The 23,312-nt window shown below is 38.2% G+C and overlaps 2 protein-coding genes across 20 annotated transcripts in view; one reads left to right on the top strand and one right to left on the bottom strand.

Moving 5' to 3' along the window:
* Positions 1–2,613, top strand: part of camk2g1 (calcium/calmodulin-dependent protein kinase (CaM kinase) II gamma 1) — a 63,471-nt gene extending 60,858 nt beyond the window's left edge. For all 18 annotated transcript variants that reach the window (XM_056771291.1, XM_056771292.1, XM_056771294.1 and 15 more), the window contains one exon: positions 45–2,613. The gene's annotated coding sequence lies outside the window, so the exon portion shown is untranslated. The remainder of the gene's footprint in view (positions 1–44) is intronic.
* A 539-nt stretch (positions 2,614–3,152) lies between these two features.
* Positions 3,153–23,312, bottom strand: part of ndst2b (N-deacetylase/N-sulfotransferase (heparan glucosaminyl) 2b) — a 52,651-nt gene continuing 32,491 nt past the window's right edge. For both annotated transcript variants that reach the window (XM_056771289.1, XM_056771288.1), the window contains 13 exons: positions 13,199–14,523; positions 10,904–10,991; positions 10,670–10,824; positions 10,278–10,463; positions 10,068–10,196; positions 9,526–9,708; positions 9,237–9,333; positions 8,415–8,538; positions 7,907–8,081; positions 7,401–7,571; positions 5,928–6,037; positions 5,072–5,174; positions 3,153–4,705 (listed from right to left, as the gene is read on the bottom strand). In XM_056771289.1, coding sequence (XP_056627267.1) covers positions 4,580–4,705; positions 5,072–5,174; positions 5,928–6,037; positions 7,401–7,571; positions 7,907–8,081; positions 8,415–8,538; positions 9,237–9,333; positions 9,526–9,708; positions 10,068–10,196; positions 10,278–10,463; positions 10,670–10,824; positions 10,904–10,991; positions 13,199–14,218 — 2,667 coding nt within the window. In that variant the 5' untranslated portion in view covers positions 14,219–14,523 and the 3' untranslated portion in view covers positions 3,153–4,579. The remainder of the gene's footprint in view (positions 4,706–5,071; positions 5,175–5,927; positions 6,038–7,400; positions 7,572–7,906; positions 8,082–8,414; positions 8,539–9,236; positions 9,334–9,525; positions 9,709–10,067; positions 10,197–10,277; positions 10,464–10,669; positions 10,825–10,903; positions 10,992–13,198; positions 14,524–23,312) is intronic.

Consider the following 23,312-nt stretch of genomic DNA (forward strand, 5'->3'; position numbering starts at 1 on the left):
ATTTCGTACCTTGATTTTAGTTCATTTGGTTTGTATCTCTTCAGCTTGCCTGGATTCTCAAGACAATGGGAACGTTTCTTCTTTGTGGCCGGACGGGCACATGAAGGCCAGCTGGATGACAGCTCTTAAAGTTACAGACACACCAGTGAGGAACTCTTAACAACATCCAGTTCAACTGTCAACACCACCTATCCTGTCCAATCTTTGACCAACGGGAGCTGGCCGCGGCCGCGCCCGAGGGACGGTGCATGTATCTGACGCCCACATGGGGGTGCTGTTTTGTCCTTTTCCCATGGAACCATCTTTTTTTGCCCGTTAAAGATGTTCAGAAGGTGTTGTACGTACTGATCTATGAATTCATGAATATACTGTATATTGTAAAAAATCACTAGCTGAAACAGAAGCTACAATCAAGTTCGAAAAGCATTTATGTAAGTAAAACATGTTGGGAGGGGGCGTGTCGCGGGGGGATTCGAAAGTCACAAAATGGAAACACTGCTCAAGTTTACAAGGTCTCGTACACCTCATCTTGTACACTTTGCAGGTTTTGCATCCAAAATCGTAAGACGAGAATGAGTCCGCTGAGTGACAGATAAATCATTCGGAAGTTCTTCATATCAAAAAGGAAAAGAACCAAAGTGTAGTTTTTAGTCTTTTTAAGGACCGTTTCTGTTTGGTGTTGGTTTTCTTTACGTAACCGGGGCCTGAGACGGTTTGTACGGCTCCGGTGTTAGTATTTTCCTGCGTTCATGTGGAACTCTCTATTTTCCTTGATTTTTCTTCCATGTAACAAAGTATTTCTGTGTTCGGTTTGAATTTTTAAAACTTGTATTTTTTAAGTTAACCTTAATAATAGATCTCTAAAGATATCCTGATATATTTAAAGGAGATTAAAGACTCGCCATCGAGGTTAAGGGTAAGATGTAGTTTCCGACCGCGCGATGTATGTGTGCGTGAGATGGAAGGTAATAGAAATGTAATCTTATATAGGTTTAATAAGTTTACTCCTGCTTCAAGTGCATATGAAGAAAGTATGAAAGCCCTCAGAAACAGACCAACTGGTTTACAGCACAATTCCAAATACAGACCAAAATATTCGGACCTACGGTTTTAAACGGTCACAGTAGAGTCGTCCACTGTCTCTAAATAGATCAGATCTGATCTTCAACGGCCCATCTGATTTTAAAGAGAACACGTCATTTTACAAACTACGTTATAAATAAAAATAGCTGATGTTAGTTGTTGAGAATGGGGCTTTGAGCGGTGTTTTGAATCTTCTTGACGTACAGTACCATCACACACACACACACAGTTGTTATCGTAAAAGTGTGTGGTTGTTTTAGTAACGTTTGATGTGTCTGAACCACCCTGTCCTCAATGTCGTCGTGCTTCATGTTGGTGACGGGTGTCAAAGCTGTAAATACACGAGGAGCGGGAGCTCTGGAAACACTTTGCCATAGTTACGTTGTTTAAAAATCACCATTTTAATGTTTGTACGATTCTGATTCACAGAAATCTGTCTGTTGGTTTTCATCACAAACTATGTTACGTTTTACGGCACTGACTATTTAAACAGCGTTTTAATATAACTGTTACTTAACTGTTAGAAGTGAGGGTTTGAGTTTTGTGAGTGATGCATTTGAAGCGTTTGTAGTTGCAGGAATGTTCCTAGATGCATTGTTTTTGTCTTTAGATGCTAGATTTTAGTTTCAGAGGCAGTTTATTGTGAAAACAAAAGACGACTTTACCCCCTCGGAGCACACATTGGTCTTTTGTATCGACAACGTTTCCGGTCTGTAAATATATGTAGTGTTCACACACCCCTCATCGTGTGCTGGGCTTCGCGACATATCAGATCTGTATATCTGCACGTGTGTAAGTGTGCGCGCGCGCGTTTGTTACCTTTACGACAGCGTCCTTTAACGTAGTGATGTCGTCAGATTGTGACGCTTTGATTACGTCTTTTGCTCTATTTCTTGTATTTTTTTATTTTATTTCCTCGTTTTTGTTATATGGGGGAATGCTGCCTTGCCTGGCAAAACTACAACTACACTCTCTTTACTAGTTTTTGTTAATCCATACCTTTCTTTACATGGTCGACATCTTCAACTCCATGAAAGCGAAAATGAATGATGGCAACGAGAAGACACTAGAATTAGAGAAATAGACGTCCACCCCTTGAAATCTTGGTATACATATTGGGTCAGAATGGATAAAGATTCTTCTGGCCCACCCGTCCAGACACAGGAGAAATCAAACACACCGGCGGATGTGCATGTCTACTTTTCTTGGTAAATCTTTTTTTCCACTGTTGCGTGTTTACTTGATCAAAAAAGAGAAAATATGTCATAGTATTTGCATCTCGACATGAAAACAAATCCATTGGGAATTATGCGACATACCATATTTAAAACGATAAAAATTAGAAAATAGTGATAAAAATATATATATATATATAAAAGAAAAGCCTCTGCTTGGTATGCTCCCCTCATTCTAAGTAACTCTATTGCATTGTAATGGTATACTATTGGGCTTCGTATATACTCGGAGTTTAAACATGGATGCTGGATTTTGCATGATCATACATTTAATAAAACCATGAAATGACAACTATCAAGTGTTTGTCTGAATGTTAGTAGGTCTTCATCATAGCTTTGTTATTATTGAAACTTGATCTGAAAAGAATTTAATAAAATGAGCATTTATGCTGCTGGTTCTTTGTTTTCTTTAGTCAGCTTTATGCAGATATGCTTAATAGGACTAGGTGTTATAATCCCACAATTTCACAATTGCCCAATAGGACAATTCCCGCGCCTTATGCAGAAGGAAGCAGTCAAGAATATGAATAAAGGAAGTCTGAGGTTTCTCTGGTAGGCATCCTCTGTGTTTGGGCATAAATGATTATAGAATTACAAAGCATAGATTTTTGTGCTTGAATCATTAGTGTGAATGTTTAAAAATATTTTTTTGAAGTAGGACTGTGTTAACAACACAATATGTGTTAAAAAAAGTCTATACATAAAATCAACATAAAATGTGTTAAAAACTCAACACTAAATGAGTTAAAGAGGATAACACATAATAAAAAACAACACATATGTTAAGAAATCAACACATTTGTTTAAAAAAAATCAACACGTTTTAAAACATATGTTAAACAGGAAACTTTGTGCCTTTATTAAAATGTAGACAGCCTTTATTACTACAATGTGAAGAAAACGAGCTAATACTGATCCCCTAGTTTATATAATAAACTGCATTTTCTTTAATGTGAATACTGTATGCGTCTGACTGCGGATATCATTTTTATTCTTGCCCCTCTTCCCTTAAGCACAGAATGTACTGTAGTGGCTCCCAGTGGACCTCAGCGAGTCTTAAGAGCTTTGTTTCGTGAAGCTGACCGGCAGGTCCCTCAGAGCTCTGGAAATGAGGCCGAGTCTCTTGTTTCAGTGTGATGATTAATCAAACTCTCTCCATCTCTCTCTCTCTCTCTCTCTCTTTCGGTCTCTCCCAATGTTCTACTCGTCTTTTCATCTGATAAAACATTTTGCAGGAGGAGATAAGATTCCAGTTCACCTTCCTTTAAACTTTAAAATAAGGAACCGCAAATTCAGTTCTTCATTTTGTGCCTTTATTTAGCAAGATGAACTCCAGTCCATATTTGAGATCACATTATTGTGAAATCAAGTTGAGACTTCTTTTAAACAAACTGTTACACACACACAAAGCACATTCACTCATTGGCAATTTAAGTCTGCGGCATATGGCGATTTTGATCGAAACATTGGATTCGATTATTATGTGCAATTTGGTTTGGCACAGATAAACAAATTTTTCAGACTGCACAAATATTAGTTCTGTTTCAAAAGATAGTGAGTTACCTTCTAGACAGGATGCTAATCAAAATGAATTCTGGGATAGCTTTTGTGACGTTGCTCTAATTTATGACCACATGTTTGTGTAAAGATACCGATGATAGTGCTTACCAGTCTTTGCATGGTTGTATCACTAAATTTGGTCAGCGCTTAAATAAATTAGACATTTCTTTAAAAGAAAAACATTTGCTTAATTCATTAAAAATAAAATTTTACATGTGATTCTTGGCCTGTACAATGTTGACATTTCAAACAGAAATAATTTAAACAGCACAGTTCTTAAAGATAAAGGCAGCAAAAATGGTAAGACACATTTAAATACTTCTGCTTGGCAGAATTCAACACTTTTAAGAATAAAATTTAAATAAATCTCTGCCAGACTCTCTTTCATAGACATGTCCACTGAATGTTCATAATGTCCTGGAGGTTTGTGCCATGTCTCAGAGGACTATTTGTGTTTTAAAACAGACCCCATTTACTTCCATGATTCCACGAATGTCCACTACAAGAGGTCGACCTCATCACCGAGGGCTTGGTTTGATCTTCTGTGGACTGAGCGTGATTGGCCCGTATTTCCGAGCCGGTGCGGCGTATTTAGGGCGAGAGGTTCAGTTATTCTGTTCTCGCTCTTGCCGCAATCACAGGCCTCAAGTTCTCCAGCGTGGAGCTGGGTTCCAGCGTACTTCTCCTCTTGTAGGTTCTCATCAGCTCCAGCTCGCATTGTGCAGCTCGTCTCTGAGCCAGACGGGCAGCGGCTGCCCGAGACGTTTCAACAGTCTGAGCAACTCCACGTTGTGCTCGCGGTAATACTCGGACAGAAACAACCTCGACTAGCGTAAAGAAAAAACACGCAAGGTCAAATCACACATATTAGCAATTGAAGAGATTGGTTCCAAAATGAGAAAACTTAAAAAATCTTTTCCAATCCAATTAATATCAATCAAACCACAGTCGGTTTGTTTTGATTTAAGCCATAATATCTTAAATAATACAGCTAACACAATAAAACATGATTTTTGAAAATGTTTAAAAACCGAGTAATTGGAACCAAACTCTTCAAATATACTGATCGAGAAACTTCTGTGAAGACTGAATAAACCTCTAGTTTGTGTGATTTAAATGAGAAGTGCATTCTTCTTCAGTTTTAATCTACATATCCTTCATGAAAAGCTCTGATGTTGAGAAATGAGTTTCACCTCGGGGTTCATTTCTGGATATTTTCTTCCTTTACTTTTTCCCAGACAGCGAGAGCGGCCCGCCTCCACTTTCTGACACCAGAAACCTTTACTCTCATCAAACCTACAAACACACACAAATAGCAGTGGAAAAAAATGAAGAGATCATTTCAGAACCAGTTTAAGATATACTTTTTATAGGTATTAATGTTAATGTTTCATTCTATGAACTAGAATTTTTTCAGAAAAGATGCTCTGTATTTTTTCAGACCTCAAATACTGCAAAGAAAACAAGTTCATATTTACCTTTATACAATACAACAGGAATATTTCTACATGTATTAAGGAAGTCAAACATTATCTGTATGTGATATCCTTGATTTTATCACAGTTTCCATGCATCTTTTAATATGCTGTCAATCTTTCACATTGCTGTTGGATGAGTTTATTTCACTCCTGAGGTTTGATTTTGAAATTCAACAGACACTGGACTGGAATGGCCACAATATATTTAGAAATGCAGGTTAAATACAATTTGAATGGTCTCTACTTTTTCAGTGGCTATGTATATAAACAAATGGTACATACTGCACATCACTGCTGTCCTTCTGAAACCTTGTATTTCCATATTATGTGAGTTTTTTATTCGCCATAAATCATTATTATTAGTCACCCTTTGTTTTAACTGGGTTTTGCAAATATCTAACTATAAAAAGTATTAAAAAGTGCTTGTCAACACAGTTCTGAGATTAAGTACTGTAGATCACTTTTGGCTGAACTCTTTTTAACAATACTGTAATTCTGTAAATAGACTGTTCACAGTTATAAAAGTTCTCTTGGCCGCCAACCAAGAATGTGAAATAATTTGAAGTCGTACATCAGAGCTTGAGTGTAGTTGTAATACGGCGTGACTCCCAGGAACTTCTGGATCCCATCCATGACATGAGCAGGACTGGAGCGTAACTGCACGCCGTCCACCATCAGCAGCTGCTCACAGGAGAAAACATAAATCTCACACACTCATACAGGACTCGTCCTACAGAAAAATCCTTTGCTAGGTTATTTTCAATTGAAACGCATCTAGTGGTGAGGTTGTGAATTGCAATCAATGGCTCACTCCACCTCTCACCCCTCCCTTTAGAAGCACTATGATAGCTGACACAAGACTAAGATGTCATCATGTTTCGCTTCTTTATCGAAGGAGATAACGTATTTACGAAACACTCTGTAGAGAAGTTTGTCCGTTTAGGGCTGCTGTAGAAACAACATGTTCATTAAGGGGACCCGTGGTGTATGAAGATAGAAATAGCTCATTCTTAGTTATTAAAAACATAATGCTTCGTCATGTAAGGTCTTTATACACCTCTGAAAACATAGTTTAGTATATTAAATTGCATTTCTGTCAATAGATCCTCCAAAAGAATGATACAAAGCACCTTTATTGACTTTGAATGGCATCTGTGGAGTTCTGTTGATATAATAAACAATTTCATCTTCTCCGACAGTGCATTAAAAATGAATGGGTAACATGTTAATAATGACAGATGTTCTACTGTATGTGCAATATGTAATATTTGATTCATAATGACGGTTGCCAAATATACAACAATTGACTCCTCTCCATTTGTTTGGGAAAACTGCAATTAACTGAGCAATTTCTGAAAGAGCACTGGGAAGTCGACCAACAAATATGACGAAAAGTTGTTTAAAGGGATACTTCACCCATGAATTCTGACTACGAATACTCACCTTCGAGATCTGAATACATTTCTTTGTTCTGACGAACACAGAGAAAGATATTTGTAAGAATACGTATAACCAGACAGATTTGTACCCCCCATTGACTATCATATAAGGAAATGATTAAATGGTAGTCAAAAGTGCCCCAGAACTGTTTGCTGTCCTACATTCTTCAAAATGTCTTCTTTTGTTTTCAACAGAACAAAAAAATTATATAATAATGTTCTTACTATGGGGGGCAAGATCTGTTTGGTTATAAGCATTCTTCCAAATATCTTTCTCTGTGTTCATCAGAACATAAAAATGATTTTTCTGTCATCATTACTCACCATAGAGTCTGTATACATTTCTAAGAACCTTGCTGTGATAGTTACGCATTTAAAATGAGCTTGTTTATACATTTCCCTGTTATTAAAAACGCCTCTGCCATTTGTTTAAACAGAATTATTCCCTGTGGTAACCGACAGCACGCTACTACGTGTCCATGAAATAAAAAATAATTACCATCTCATTTGTGTACGTGCATTATTGTGGAGGTTAACATTAGTGTAACTAAGTCTGCCGTGGGCTTAAAGCTACATGGTGTTTGTGTTTGTATAAGTGTCTGCACCTGACTGGGCTGGTAATGGTGTAGCCAGCGCTCCAGATGGCTGCTGTAAGCCCCGGGCTGCAGACAGCGGCGATGCAGCGACAGTAGAGCGGCGGGTGATGAGGGACCTGCAGTGATCACCTCATGAAATGTATAGTTTAGAGTCACAGGGTCCTGATGAGCCCTCTGATGCTACAGAGAGAGAGAGAGAGAGAGAGAGAGAGAGAGAGAGAGTAGTGAAATCAAACATTAAACTGTTCCCTTTCATGTGTCTCTATGGTCTTGTTTACACCTCATATTAACATCCGTCTCTGGTGATCTGATCACAGTTGCTCACATAAATCACTGCTTGTACCTGGTATTTGAGTTGAGCATCTACTTTCTCTAAATGTATTTGTTATTTCCTTTTTATTTCGAGTTATAATCCCTTGTTTCCTAATGTGGTTTTGATGATCACATCACATATAATTTTGTGATGTCCACCCGATGATGTTAATAACAGGTGTGAGGCCCATATCTGTACACACCTGGTACCATGAGTGTGCCCGGTCAGCGGGGTTTATGAGTATAGTGATGATTTTGGCTCTTGGCAACAGGGCGGCTGCTCTCTTAGGTACAGTCTCGGTGTCAAAGTAATTTGCGCTTTTCTCAAACAGGAAGTCTGTACTGGCATTAGAGGGGACGGGGAAAAAATCCATATACCTGTAATACAGATAAGAGACAGAATCACAGCGAGAACAAAAGACAAATCTAGAGGATAAAGAGAAAATTCACTAAGAGTGAAAGTGTTCTGCATGTATCGGGATATTTTGGCACCAGAGTCACAAGAATTCTGGGATAATGGGGATGAACGGGGGTGGTTTATTTAAACACTAACCCAAAGTATGTTCAATAATAATTGGGAAAAGCAAGCACAAGTACATTTTTTTAAATATGAAGCATCACCTTACATTTTTTGTATGTGTGTAATGTGCAAAATGGCTTGCTGATTTGGAAACAAAGAAAATGAAGCATGGCCGGCGTTTCCATGGTTACCAGTCAATGCCACGCTGGTAGTTTGGTCCGCTGAAGAACTGCACCTCTTCAAAGGTAACCGTGCTGGGAAAACTGCTGGTAATGGCAGGGTGGAGGGTGAGAAAGGAGTGGAGTGCAGTACTTCCTGTATGACATCAGAATAAAGAATCATCAAACTGTTTTAATCAAATATTACTCATATTTCTTCTTATTCAATAATGTTTTGTTATTAACAAGTTAAAGACTGACAAACATGATTTTGTGTCTAAATTAGTGACACTTCACTATTCGTCACTTTCTCACTAGCTACACTGCAACCTAATTTTTATACCGTAATAGTGTTTTTTATATTAATTGTTTCTTATTGTGTAATTGCCTTCATATATTGTCTTTTATTGTATTGCATAATTTTGTAACTATGTATTGCTACATTTAATATTATTTCCTGGTTTTTATTACCGTTTATTAAAAAGATTCAAAAACTATTACAACTTTTTTGTTAATTTAAATTAAATTAAATGTAGCTTCAAATATGACAAATAGAAAATATGCATATATGTTGCCTATAGCAATAAACTCAGATAAGTTTATGTGGAAATAAAAACTAAACTAAACCTTTGAAATCAAATAAATTAAACCTGTACAGCAATAATAATAATACAAATATTAAACTAACGCACATAAAACGTAAACTAAAATTAACATGAAAATAACATTTTAAAATATAAGCTAATTCAAAATATTAATAAAACTACAAGAACACTAAAAATAATTCTCTTTTATTATATACTACTTAAAATTTTATATTTTAGTAGTCTACATTTAAGATTATTTTATGTTTACCTGTCTTCTGAGGGCCAATCACTAAAAACTTTGGCAGTCTGTCACAGGTCTTCTCCTTGGACCAAATGTCTTTGTGTCTCTTGTCATGACATGGATTCTGTTTATTACAGGGGAATATTTCCAAGTAGAGCAAGCATAAATTGAACTGTGAATATTACAAATCATCAGTATCATCCAGGTTCTCCTGCTCATTATTTAAATATTCATGTAATTAATGTAATGAGGTGAAATCAATTCAAGCAGAAGCTCCTGAAGCTGAATAAGAATTACTGTATGTAATAGAACCAACCTGCCACAAGGGGTCTCTCTCGTCAGGGAAAATCTGGAAGTATTTTTGAGCGAGTCGGACGGGCGGCAGCGTCTGCAGGCGCAGGTGAGTCCAGCATTGCACAAACCTCACCAACGACTCAAAGGTGTACAGGCCCAGCCGGTCATTGCCGTAGTTTGACAGGTGAGTCATGAATATGCTGACCTGCCCATGGGAGAAAGAGGATGAGTCAGATTAAAACAAGAATCTGTGTTGCATGGGACCACCAAGTGTAACTGAACGTTTATTTGATGAAGATTGCATTACATAATATATAAGAAAATAAAAATGTTTCCCAAGTAAATATTTTCTATTAATGAGGTCATTTCACGTTCAACCTTCTCCTGACTGATGAAATCACAGCTTGACGTTTCATTACAACACGCCGTCTGTTCTTGCTTTTTCTTTGGCTGAAATTGAACAGCAACCACCGCTTAACCACCTCACTAAAGAAAAACGAGTTTGACCTCTTAACCCAAGTGTGCAACTTTACAATTAGGACCGCGAGTGTCTGTGTTTCTAACCGGATTAAGAAGCACAGTAAGAAACAGCTCTCCACCCCGGATGCTTTTGTCCAGCTCCTGAGGGCCTCCTGGGTAATCTTTATAGAAGATGGTGTGCGTGAACAGCCCACACGTCTGCCGAGGAAGAACCTGACACGCAAATGCACACACCATTACACATGCTATGTTTGCTTTACTTTTTGAATGCTGAGCAACGGGACAAGGTTTTACCTGTATGTCATTGTGTATGAAGCCTCTGCGGTAGCGAGCGGGTCTGAGATGAGGATATTCTTCGGTGCTGGTCACCCTGATGCCCCACACGCTCTTCCAAGCCTCATATAGCTGACTATGAACAGGATAAACACCCGAGTGATGGGGGGCTACAGCGTAACCCATGTCGGTGGGGATCCCATGTTCCTACAACACACAGAGAAAACCGAGGTCGGTGTGGAACAACATCATTTTTAATATCAGAGTTATTAATTGAAAGGTTGCAGGGTTAATCTAGAAGCTTTCATCATTATTTCCCAGCGGCAACGAGCATGTGCAACAACCAATCAGATTAAATAGTCCAACCGAGGATCAAAGGAGTGTTATCTAGTGAAAGGGGGACATATTCTGACATGTGCAAACTGTTTGTTGAGTCTCATCTGTTCTGCCAGCACGCTGACGTTGTGGAAGAGGTGAGGCTGCATGTGACTCCACATGTGAGGAAACCACCAGAAGTCCTGCCTGTGTCTGAGCAGAGTGTCGTCTCCTTCGTCTTCCTCATCGGTACCTGAGAAGCAAACGAAGAATCAACGTCTGTGGCGTTAATTTTATGACTCGCATCACTTGAATAGAGCATCAGATAGTACCTGTGTGGAAAAACTTTCCGGAGAATCCCAGGTTGAAGGTGAAATTGGGAACCAGAGAACGGAGTTTGTTCTGTGTGTGAAGTAGCTCCTGGCGGGAAGAAGAGAGAAAAACAAATAACAAGAGTACATGGGATAACTTTTTTAGGGTAAACATTAAGATTTTATAGGATTTAAAGGGACAGTTCACACAAAAATAAAAGTTCCGTCTTCATTTCAAGTTGTTCCAGATACATGTCTTTGTTCTGATGAACAAAGAGAAAGATATTTGGGCGAATGCTTCTAACCAAACAGTTCTTGGCCACCATTGACTACCATAGGTCGTCAAAAGTGCCACAGAACTGTTTGTTTTCCTACATTCACACAGAGAAGTTTACAAAGAAATGTTTCCTACTATGGTAGTCAATGGTTGTCAAGAACTTTCTTGAACTTGTACTTCAAGAACATTCTTCCAAATATCTTTCTCGAGTTCTCGGAATTAAACTTTCTCTGAATTAAATTCAACTCGGTACCGATACACCATCATATCAGAAAACCCTGGTGACATGAACTATTTTATTTAGATATCACACAAGGGATGCAGGTTAAAGTGACAGTAAGCCCAAAAATGAAATGTCTGTCAACATTTACTCACCCTCTCCTCATTTCTAAAGAAGATATTTTGAAGAATGTTGGTGACGAAACAGCAAAGGCACCCATTCACTTTTATTGGTTTTGTGACCATACAATAAAAGTGAACGGGTGCCGGTGATGTTTGATATCGCTATCTCCTATTGTGTTCTGTGGAAGAAAGCCATTCAGCTTTGAAATGACAAGTGGGGGAGTAAATGATGACAGAATGTTCATTTTTGGGTAAACTATCCCTTTAAACAGGTGGAGAAAAAGATAAGGTCAGTTCTTGTAAAACAACAAGGTAAGTATACATTTTAACATCACGGTAAAGTGGATGAAAAATGAGGACAGTTCTTACCAGGAAAAAAGCAAGAGAAAGAGAGAAAATGAGAAAGAAAAGTGAAAACCTCAGGCGTGTCTTTGCTTTTGGTGTGGTGGGCCACACAGAACCCCCTATGAGAACTTATCAGCTCAAATTAAAAAGTGAGCCAGTCTAATTAGCCCCATGCTAGCCTACAGCCAGAGCCTTCTTTTGCTCCAAAGAAAAGAGAGAGAGAGAGAGAGAATCACGCTCAGCTGCATTACAAATAAGTTCTCTCTCTTTCACACACAATAATCACAGCTCTCTACAAACAACAGCGGAGAGAAAACATCTCTTATCCGTATTAAGCCTGTTAATTCATTAGCTTCATTTGAGTCATGGAGAAGCGCTGGGACAGTGACGCAGGTCAGAGAGCTGCACTGAGCTCGGATTATTAAAACACAAAAGACGTGAACAACAGCAGAATAATTAGATGACGGAAGAACTGGGTCTGGTCTGATTCCCAACCAATAAAACAACTGTAAATCACTGGTTTGCACATACAAGTGGTTGAAGTAAAGGCCTCTGCAGTCATCGCTTATGAAAATTAACCATGGTTTTACTACAGCAACCATAGTTCAACCGTGGTATTTGAAGTAAAAGCACAGTAACCACAAACTGACCATAATTTTACCGCAGGAATCATAGCTTGACCATGGTGTTTGTAGTAAGCTTTAAAATGAAAGTTCACTCAAAGAACGACAATTCTGTCATCATCTTTCTTTCTTCTGTAGAACACAAAAGAAGATATTTTGAAGAATGTTGGTAACCAAACAACGCCGGTACCCCTTGACTTCATTTGGTTTTCTGTCCATACAATACGAGGTGAATGGGTACCCCCATTGTTCGGTTACCAACATTCTTCAAAATATCTTCTTTTGTGCTGTGTTAAATAAAGCAAGTCACACAGGTTTGTAATGAGAAGAGGGGGAGTATATGAAGACAGAATTTTCATTTTTGGCTGAACTAGGATGCTAAGATGCTATTGATATCAAACCTGTCGCCACTTTTAGAGTGTTGCTATGTGGTTGCTAGGTGTCCTTCCCATCTTTTTTGTTTCTTGGATTCCTTTCACTTCACCCAACTTTGGGATTCATTTCATAAGAACCGTGTGTAATGAGATTTCTGCTAATTTTTAATATGCAGCTTTATTCAAATTTGCCGCAATAATGAAAGTCCCTGTTTGAGCAATAGCAATTATCCAAAACCGCTAATTATTGTTTTTTTTCTAGGTTTCGGTGATGTTTCCACATGGAAACATCTGTATAATTAGCCTCACACTTGTGATGTTCTCACATAGCTCTTTCAGGACTTAATATAATTACCTCCACATCTGGCACTTTCATGCGCGTCCCCTCCTTCCCAACAAAGATATCATCCACGTCCACCAGCAAAAATCTGTCCAATGACAAACTCAGCCGCCTGCCGGTTAAATACCCAACAGCATCCACAAACAGCAGCTTGTGCAGCCAGAAAGACAAGCTTCCACCAAAGAACACCCGTTGTATCCCATCATGAAGGCCCAGGTCCTGTATGACCGTAGCCAGCAGCGCCCTCTGTTGGTGAGAATGTGTTGGAAGTTGATTCAGTTCTGTTGGTCTGGGGCTTGCTAACAAAACCGGCTCATAGGTGCTGTGGTTAGATAAGAAAATAGTCCAGTTATCTGCAGGCAAAGGGCCCGGTTCTAGCTCATTGGGTTTGGTGATGTAGAGCAGCGGCGCGGCGGGGTTGACTCTGTAGTCCCAAAGTGGCAGGTTTGAACGCAGGAATAGAGGAAAGCCTCTTAGTTGAGCGCTGGATGGCGAGTTTTCATTTGCACGGTAAAACCCAATGATTCCCACTCCATAGTCCTGGCAGTACTTATCCAGCAACTGACGGTTCCAAGAATCCAAGTTGACGTACTTGAGAAGATTCTCGTAGACGATGAGAGTGAATCGTCCCCGGCCTCGCCACGTCAGGGGAGGCATGTCACCCTTTCCGGGTGCGATTTCGGTGCGGTAGTGAAAGCGGCTCGACTCTAATATGGCGACGATCTCCTGTCCAAGTTGGGAATAGATGCTCTCGACAAACAGCAGGACCACTGGGTCGGTCCGTGAGCTCTCTGCAATCTTACCCAAGTGCCTGACCTGGGATGGTGCAAACAGAGCAGCTCTTTGTCCGATGACTGACGTGGCAACACAGTCCCCTAATGGGAGTGGCAGGGGAGCTTCCTTGATTTTGGGTCCAGCGCTGACATGGTAAGCTAGGTAGGCCATGGAGAGCAGGCAGAAAAGAATGAGCGCTACGATCAGGCGGTGAAGACCCTGATGCCTGAGGGCTCGTGTCAACTTTCTAACTCCAGCCATGGCCAAGCTGGTGGTAGGGAATGAGAGGGCAGTGCCCTCAGGAATAACGTCGCCCTGCTAGAAAACGACAGCTAATTCTAGGTCACCATGGTCCCCATAGCCAGCGACGGTTTCGCCGCTCGTCCTGTTGCGTATCTTGTTCCGCACGTCCATAAAATATCCCTACACATAAGCCTCTTAGGACATCACGGAAAAAGATGGCTTGTGTGCTTGAACGGTGCTCCTTTGGTGTTGAACCTTTCTGTGCTTCATAAATTTGGTTGAGCAGAGGATGTGTGGGAAAAGTTTTCTAGCAGCTGTTCATTCTGAAAGAGAAAAACAAACATAAGAGGAAAGATTAGAAAGATAAGAACTAAGCCTTACATTAAGAAAACACATTTAACAACGTCTGGACTCTGGATAAAGCTCAAGCTATGTTTGTGCACTCGGCATGAACAGAACATTTGCCTAACTCACAAATTAGGAATTTGCATGAGTAAACGTCAAATTACTTGTTCTGCACCAAGTAGACCATAACACATCATACATCACATTTGTTAACTATTGATAACATGCCTTTACCACTTGTTCTTAATAAAAACAAAAAAAAAAACTTAAATAATGTGAATAGTAGTTCTAGAAACTGCATTTATGACCAATACCATAATAGTGGCATTTTCGGAATATAACATTTCATTTACTACACTTAAAGTAAACGATCATTTATTTAGACGATTAAACGAGTTCAAAAAAGCTTTAACAAAAATAATCAAAGACTGAGTCACACAAAGAGATAAAATATATATTTTTTGATATAATAAATCATAATACTTTATATAAACCATAATAAAAATAAAAATAAACAAATAAAAATAATAACAACAACAATATTTTCCAAAAATAAAATATTTAGAAATACAAAGGTAATAATAATAATAATAAGATTAAACAACAATAAAAAATATATAAAAATCTCATGCTGGTTAATACACAAATAAAAAAATAAAAAATAATAAGTAAAAAACATTATTAACCATAACACATCATATAAATCACGATACATCAGTAATAATAATAATAAATAATGACAATCAAACATACTCAAAATAAATAAAAATATTAGAAAATTAATCAAAAAGCTAATAAAAAATACTACACTCTCAATAAACTCCAGGTCAAAGAGTTTAAAAAAAATCTCAAAAGCCCTCCACTCCATGTCTCCAGAGTAATGAAAGCCATCAGCTGATTTCTCCATTTGATGAGAGGCATTAACACATACTCAATCACTCGCACACATGCACACACACACTCACAAAAACACACACCCCTGTCTCATTAACACTCAATCCACCCATCATCAAATCACCCTTACCATCCATACGAGACCTTTTCCAAAGGATCCCAAAATATCTCCGCCCCAATCCATCTCTCAGTCACGCTTCACTGATATAAGCTTTCAGGTGTGACTGGAAAATGTGTGCGCGTGCACAAATGCCATGTGTGCGAACACGTCAGTGTGCTGGTCATGAGGTCAGTTCTATGAAGTTGTCAATGTGACGTGTCATGTTTGGATACTTTGAAAGCTGCAGAAAGGTTTAATAGGGCCAATGGATGGGATGTAGATACAGCAGAGAAATCTGACGCCGTGAGAGTTCAAGGTAAGTAGGCCAAGCAAAGAAATACACGTTCCTCTGGCTCTGTCATGTTCAACTTTGAAGGCATAGTTTACCAAAATTAAAAATTCCCTGATAATTATTTCACCCTCATGCCATCCAATGGCTCGTTTGTGAAGATAACATTGATTCATATATTGAGCTTATTTGATGGTCGATAAGTTGTGTATCAATGAAAAAATACAGACCAGCACGTACGACACATAGATAACACTGAATCTCATTGGTTCTTTCTTGTGTTGTTGCTGATGACAACATTAAGCCACAGAAAAAAATAAAGAGACTCTTCCAAATGACCATTTAGTCAACATTTCTAAATGGATTGTGTCCATTGGAGGCCAGTGTCTGCTCAGGAGTTCCAAAGTCATCCAACAGCAATGTGAAAGACGGACAGCATGACAAGACACATGAAAACTGTAGTAAAATCCAGGTTATCACATAACATTTTTTTTTACTTTACATAAAACCATGCACAAATATCATTGTTGTATTGCGTAAAAGTGAAGAGTATAATTTTACCTAAACACATCACTATAAATAGTACATTAGGAAAAAAACAAATATAATTTTAAAATGGCCTCTTAATTTTTTCAGCAGCTGTAAAAGTGCAGCCATTGAATTAACAGTAAGTGAATGAAAGATTTTCCTTTTCCACTACAATGTTAATCTTCACCAGCAGTCATTCGGTTCATTCACACAAGCCAAGAACACAAACATAATTTCAGGCCGTCTGTATTCAAAAGGCACGGGGAAAAATAATTAAGTATGACACACTGCATTAGGCTTTTATTAAGTAATGGCTTAAAATTCCCTCCCTGCCTGTATTAGTCAGAAAGTGCAGAACAAGCACTAGATGTGAAACCTTTCTGCTCCACAGTTCCATTAATGTGGCACATTTCAATGATTAATCTCCGAAAGCGTTAGGAATTTTAGAGATAAAATATAAGCTGACTTAGCCGTTTTATATTACATTACACTTTATAAATGGATAGTACCCGTTGCCAAGAATAACTGAGCAGCAAAATGTTCTCATCTGTTTTCATCTCGTATCTTTTCTCTCTCATATGAGTCTTTGCTCGAGCACATGGTTAGATTTTTTGAGATCACTCGATTTGAACGTAAACAGTGCAGCCTGTAACCTCAGAGCTTTATAGCGCAGCTCCGCAGAGAATAACGCAGAAGGGCAGAACCAGTTCTGCCCGAAGGTGCCTCAAGGGTGAAGGCATCATGACACACAAGGACGGTTTCTTCCCACGGCACTCAGAAAAGAACGATTCCGCACACGTATTTCGTTTGATTTTGGTGCATTGTTCTTTCAAGTTATTATCCCACCCGGGAGGGTTAAGTTCTGCCAGGATTGTATGTCTAGCTAAGAGGAGAAAGGCTCTTTGGGACTGTTCTTTGTAAATTCTGGAAGCCACCAGCTCTGTGGGATGTCTCCTCTGCATATAAAGACTGATCGTATGTGGTGCATTCTGGTTAAAACTTGATCCACAGGTAAAATGAGGACAAGCAATTGTGCTGAAGGATTAGCGGCTGAGTATTAATAGGATGAGTCATTTTTTCAGAGAAAGTCATTCATTTAAATTTCAGGCAAGTTAATCTTAAAAAAGGAAAAAGAGAGGGATGTGGTGAATTGAGACCATTTACGGAAGTCGTGTCACTCTACGGCCATGTTTCCCACACCTCTGGGAAGCTATTTACGTCATAGCAACACCACAGTCCCATCTTCTTTAATGGGGGAAGGCAGATATTTCTTAAATCGCTGGCAAAATTAGCATATTTTTGCTAGCATATTTCCGATCAATAATAAACCATGACATGAACTTTATGGTAACTTGGTTTGCTAAGCTTAAATTGCGGTAAAAAAAAACTTTTTTCAATGTCGCCTCATCTACTGCGCAAGCGCCCCACGAGAGCCCCGCCCCGGGGAATCGCAGTCTTTATTGATTGGCTCGTTTTACTTGAAGTCGGGACTTCGTTCAGTAGAGCGGCCATATTGAGCGTTGAATCTTCACCATTCATTGTAACGGCAGTGGCGCATCTTGTTAATATTCATATATTTGATACAACTCATATATATTATTATTATTGTTTCAGAAGAGCCAATATGTTTCTATCAAACAGGCATACAAGTAAAGAACAGCTCCAATCTACCTACATCATAAATACTTTTTATGGAATGTGTATAAAGTGAAAGTGAAGAAGATAGAGTGAGAGAGAGAGAGAGAGAGAGAGAGAGAGAGAGAGAGAGAGAAAAGATGGCAGACGTCATGTAACTCCATCTCTCCATCGAAAAAGCAAAGCCACACAGAGATTATCGTTCTCATTTCCCAATGATGAATATTTAACAGTGAAAGATTAAAGTTAAATTGTTCTCCATTAGCCAGGATATTTATCAAACGCCTTAAAAAGTGAGAGAGAAGATTTAGTAGCAAAGAAGATTTTACAGTGAAAGAGAGGAAGTTAAACTTTAATTTGGCTGTTCTAAGACGAGAAACCCGGAGATGAGCGAGGCAAGGGAGTTGGACAGCTTTGAAGTGTTTATGGGATAGAGCGGAACCCCTCAGGTCAACAGATTCCTGAAAAGCAGCAAGTGTGCAACAGTGCATGAAACTTCCATTTCAGCTTTCAATCTGCAGTTAATGCTGGAGAAGTTCAAGGATGTTCAGTCATAACAAGCATTTTTAATATTGCCGTTCTAATGAGTTTTAAGTTTATTGAGTTTTTTTGGTAAAATAAGGTATGTGGATAACATTAATTAAATAGGGTCTCAAAGTTTTCTATTAAAAATGATTGCTAACGTGTTACAGTAAAACTTCAGGTTGACCGAGTCTTCATACAAATTTACACCCGTATGACAGCTGTAGGCCTCCTAAAAAAATCTTATTTTAGAGTTGTGACTGTGAAAACCTCAACAAAAATCCTCACTTGAGTCCTCAAGACAAGCAACATTCCAGTGGGAACACACGGTTTAAAAATGCTAATTCTCATCCGGGTTTAAAGAGTTCTAGCAACTCTTCACAAACCAGTCATCTCCCCATGGATTAAATTAAGTCCCATTCCCACATTTCTTTCCCGCCGAATATCTTGTTTCACTATAAGACACGTCTCGTGTGAATGCGTTTCATGTTGGCTGCAGCCTATTTTAAACAGAAGTAATCCAGATTTTCTTCATGCACACACACAGTAATCTGACCGTTACGTAAAATATCACGGCACCTCAAGAGCAGATACTCAACAATCTCCTGTCAAAAGGGTCTTTTCATCTGGGTCTGCCATACACACACTCTACACATGATGAAGGGCTTCTTTTCAAATGAGAAGCTGAAGAAAGCCAAGAGACAGATGTATATGATGGAGTGGATGTGGGGGGAGACGTTGGTGAGTGTTTAGGTTTTTAGGAAAGAACATGTGTCAGCATGTTAGCACAGGGAACTATCAAAGCTGGTTTGTTCAAGCTGTGTTCTCGGTTCTTCAAACATAAGAGAGGAATGTTGTCAGATAACCCTGCGGTCATTTGACAGGCTTTTGAGGACACTTCATAAAACGAAACAGACACAACCAAAACAACCTTAAAGGAATAGTTCACCTTCAAAATGAAAATTCTGTCATCATTTTACGGTCATTTTAAATCTGTGTGATTTTCTTTCTTCTGCAAAACACGAAAGAAGACAACCAAAAAACGTTGGTCCCCATTGACTTCTATTGTATGGACATACAACCAATGCAAGTCAATGGGGACCGACGGTTATCTGTTACAAACAAACAAACACCCCGAACAGCTGTCAAATCCATTTGGAGAACACTCCTTCAGACAGACGCAAAAATATAAACAGCTATTTGGACTGTCAGCTTTTATTCACAAAGACAGAAACTGACAGCATCTCTCCTCTCTTCCCAACAGTCCCTCATAAACGCATTTATTCCGACAAACAAAAGACAAGCATAGCAGGTAATAATTCCATCACAAGAATATAAATCAACAGCCAAACAGGATTAGGAACCAAAATCAATTTCAATCTCCTTCCTTTTAGCTTCCCTTCCGCCATAACAAAATCTCCATGGTGATGAATCAATCCATCCGCCCTCCATCTCTGGGATATTGTATTAAGATTTAGCCTAGGTAGGATGCTAACCGGCTGCCAGGAGAGGCTTGGAAGTGGACGTGGAGATACGCTGTAGAATGGTAATCTCTTTATATCCTGGTTTTGAATTGGGACATTCTATTAGCCAGAATGGCTCGATGTTTTTTATTTATAGCGTGGTTTGCCCACTTCACAGGGGTTGAACTGTTAGAAATTGACAGCCAATCCTACACAAGCCATCAGCTCAATGTAATCAGACTTAATGATTTAGAGAGGGAGAGAGAGGATAGAAATGATGTAAGCAGAGGAAAAGAAGAACAAAGAAGAGCATTGGCTCTGTTTTAAAAACTAGTGAGCAGCCTAACTAGACATATTCTTTCAAGGTTTATTGACTTGTACGTTAGTTCTATGTAGTAAACAGCTAGAAGCACCTCACTAAACTTAAAAAAAAGACCATATGAAAAAGAACGATTACACAAAAAAGGGCCGTTAAACAATTAATCGCAATTAATCGCATTCATAATAAAAGTTTGTGTTTACACAACATATGTCTGTGAAATGTTCAGATTTATTTTGTATTTATAAAAACATACACGGACACAGATATGTATATATTTAGGAAACATTTGCATGTTTATATTTATAGATTAGAATGATATATAAATATTTATTCATTTTTATATTTTTTAATCTAATACAAAATTAAAATGCACAGTACACAGAGATATATTATCTAAACACAACCTTTTATTCTGGACGCGATTAATCGCGATTATTCGTAGATAATTATTCATACATTTGTATATTTTATATGTATATTTTTTTAAATAAATACGAAATTAATATGCACAGTACATAGACATATCTTATACACAATCTTTTATTATGGCAGTGATTGATCGTGTTTATACGTTAAACAGCCCTTCACTAAAATTACAAAATATTAAGCTTAGTCATCTAAAAAATTCCAAATAATATCCAAACATTAAATAGGAAACCAATGTGAGAGTTTGTTTCAAGTAACAAGGTCTCTTTCTTTTCTTCGCGGAGATCAACAAGATCCTCAGCTTTTGTCCTGAATGATGTCAGAACAGGCGTCTTTGTGTTTGTCACACACTGAACACTCAGATTTTGTCACAATGAGAACAAACGCTCACACAAAAGTAATTCTCTGTGGTGAAATGCCATGAATACTATGCCGAGGGACAAAACCAATTGGACGTTGTGATGAAAAGAAAATGTAAAACTCAAGTACACGGTTCATATATTTTTGTGCTTATTAGGAAAGATAAAGTATACACCGCTGGTGAATTTGCATTGAAAATCCAAGACTTACAGCTATTTCTTTAAGTAAATTATGGGGGGGTTTAAAGGAAGGCTGACTGTAATGATTAAAGTTTAAACCCTTCCAAACCCCCCTTGTACATTAGCTTTAAAGCCATCAATTTGGTGATGTATTTGACAAATGAACAGAAAAAAAATGTGTCATATCTTGCACCACACATAATGCCATCCCTAAAATAAAAAAATCCCCCCTGAATCACCACAACAACAGAATCTATTTAATCAACCCATTTTTTTTTAAATAAATTGCTACCACACTACAGTGACAGTTTATGGCAACATCTGCGTCTGTGACACTGCGCGAAGCTCCACACAAGCATTTGGAGAGGCCGATCATTTATTCTGGTTGCATGTGAAGTGTCGCAGTTAACATTGAAAATGTCAAGCGTTAGTGGCAATGTGCGACGTCTTGAGCACAAAGGCATTGGCGCGATCAAACCGTAATTCTTCAGAGCCTCGACTACTTTCAGAGCCTTGAAAACCCCTGAAGCACCTCTAACAGACCAAAGTTAAAGGATGCACCTCTGTAGGAAAAATAATATCTTTCTACCAGCCATTGCAATTCAGATGTTATCTTTGATTAAACCTTTAGGGGTGGTAATACTAATCTTTTTGTCACTTTAAATGCACACAAGATAGGAAAAGGCTATAAAAAAGAAGCAAAAAGTAGCAAAGAACCACCAAAGGCATGAGAGGAAATATTGATTTTGGAGTTTAAAAAAACCCACCTTTTTCCCTACGTTGACAGGATTTCATGTGAAGATTGTGCAGGCATTGTCGTTTTTTTTGCTTTTCTTACAAATATCAAGGTCCTTGTCTGGATTAATTTATTTCTTTAAAGAAAATGTGACAGAAAAACTAAGCTTTTTTTCTCTACATGCCCACTGTAAGAGCACTGAACCGACTACTTGGACCACATAGATGCTGAAATCTGAAGTTTAGACAACTGACTATAAGAATTTTGAGTAAGAAAACTTGCAAGTGTATATCATTCAGCAAACTTTAAAAGTTTCATGAGGATCAAGGAGCTGTAACAATAAGAATGATTTATAAAAGGGTCACAGTTGTAGACTAGTCCATTAGTTTTAATAAAAGTATATCCTGAAAAATAGAAAATAAATGGCAGATTATGTTATGCTTTGATCACTGTAACTGATCTGAACAAAACAACATTTCTTTTACATAAAGAAACATGTCTCATCCTTAACCAGTTCAAGGTTCCTCAACACTGATTAGTCAACCCACCAACTAGATTAACACATCACTCCTGCCGACATGTTCCAAGGTGAACGGAAAGAGTTTCAAGTGTCGTGCTGTTACCCAAACAGACTGCTCCATTATACAATGTTGATTTCCAACAGCGAAACTCGTGTGGAATTTGACAGCCTGATCTATATGCAATTGACGAATACTCAAAGGAACATCGGGGAACTTCAGTGCCTGTCTTAGGGTATTTTTCAATAGCGGACTCTCCCAGAAAGATCTGCTCGATAGCATCTACCTGCAAACCGAGACAATTTTTGACCACATTTACATTTATGCATTTTTATCCAAAGCGACTTATAGTGCATTAAGTCTATAAAAGGCTTTTTTATCATTGTGTGTTCCCTGGGATCGAAACCCACAACCTTAGTGGAACGATCTACCAACTGAGCTACACAGGAACACATTTATGACAGCTAACCTTGACTTGATAAAAAGTATAAAATGCTGGGAAAACGTATCTGTGTTAAAGTCATAATTATGTCCTTATTAAAATTCATTTCAAACAAAGTCACAGTATATGCACAATAATGCATGTTTTGAAAAATGGTAATGTAAATCAATATTGAATGTGATATAATCAAGAGGGGGATTTTCAAAAACGTTTATTTTTTATTTTTAAAGTTTAATGTTTAAGTTTAATACTAGACATACTTTTGACTTGCGACTTTAAGGCATTTACTTGTAATTTCTTCTAGTTGTTTTCAGAAATAATCTAAAAACCAGGGACTCTATTCTTTGTGGTTT

This window comes from Triplophysa dalaica, chromosome 17, assembly GCF_015846415.1.
Source record: "Triplophysa dalaica isolate WHDGS20190420 chromosome 17, ASM1584641v1, whole genome shotgun sequence".
NCBI lineage: Eukaryota > Metazoa > Chordata > Actinopteri > Cypriniformes > Nemacheilidae > Triplophysa > Triplophysa dalaica.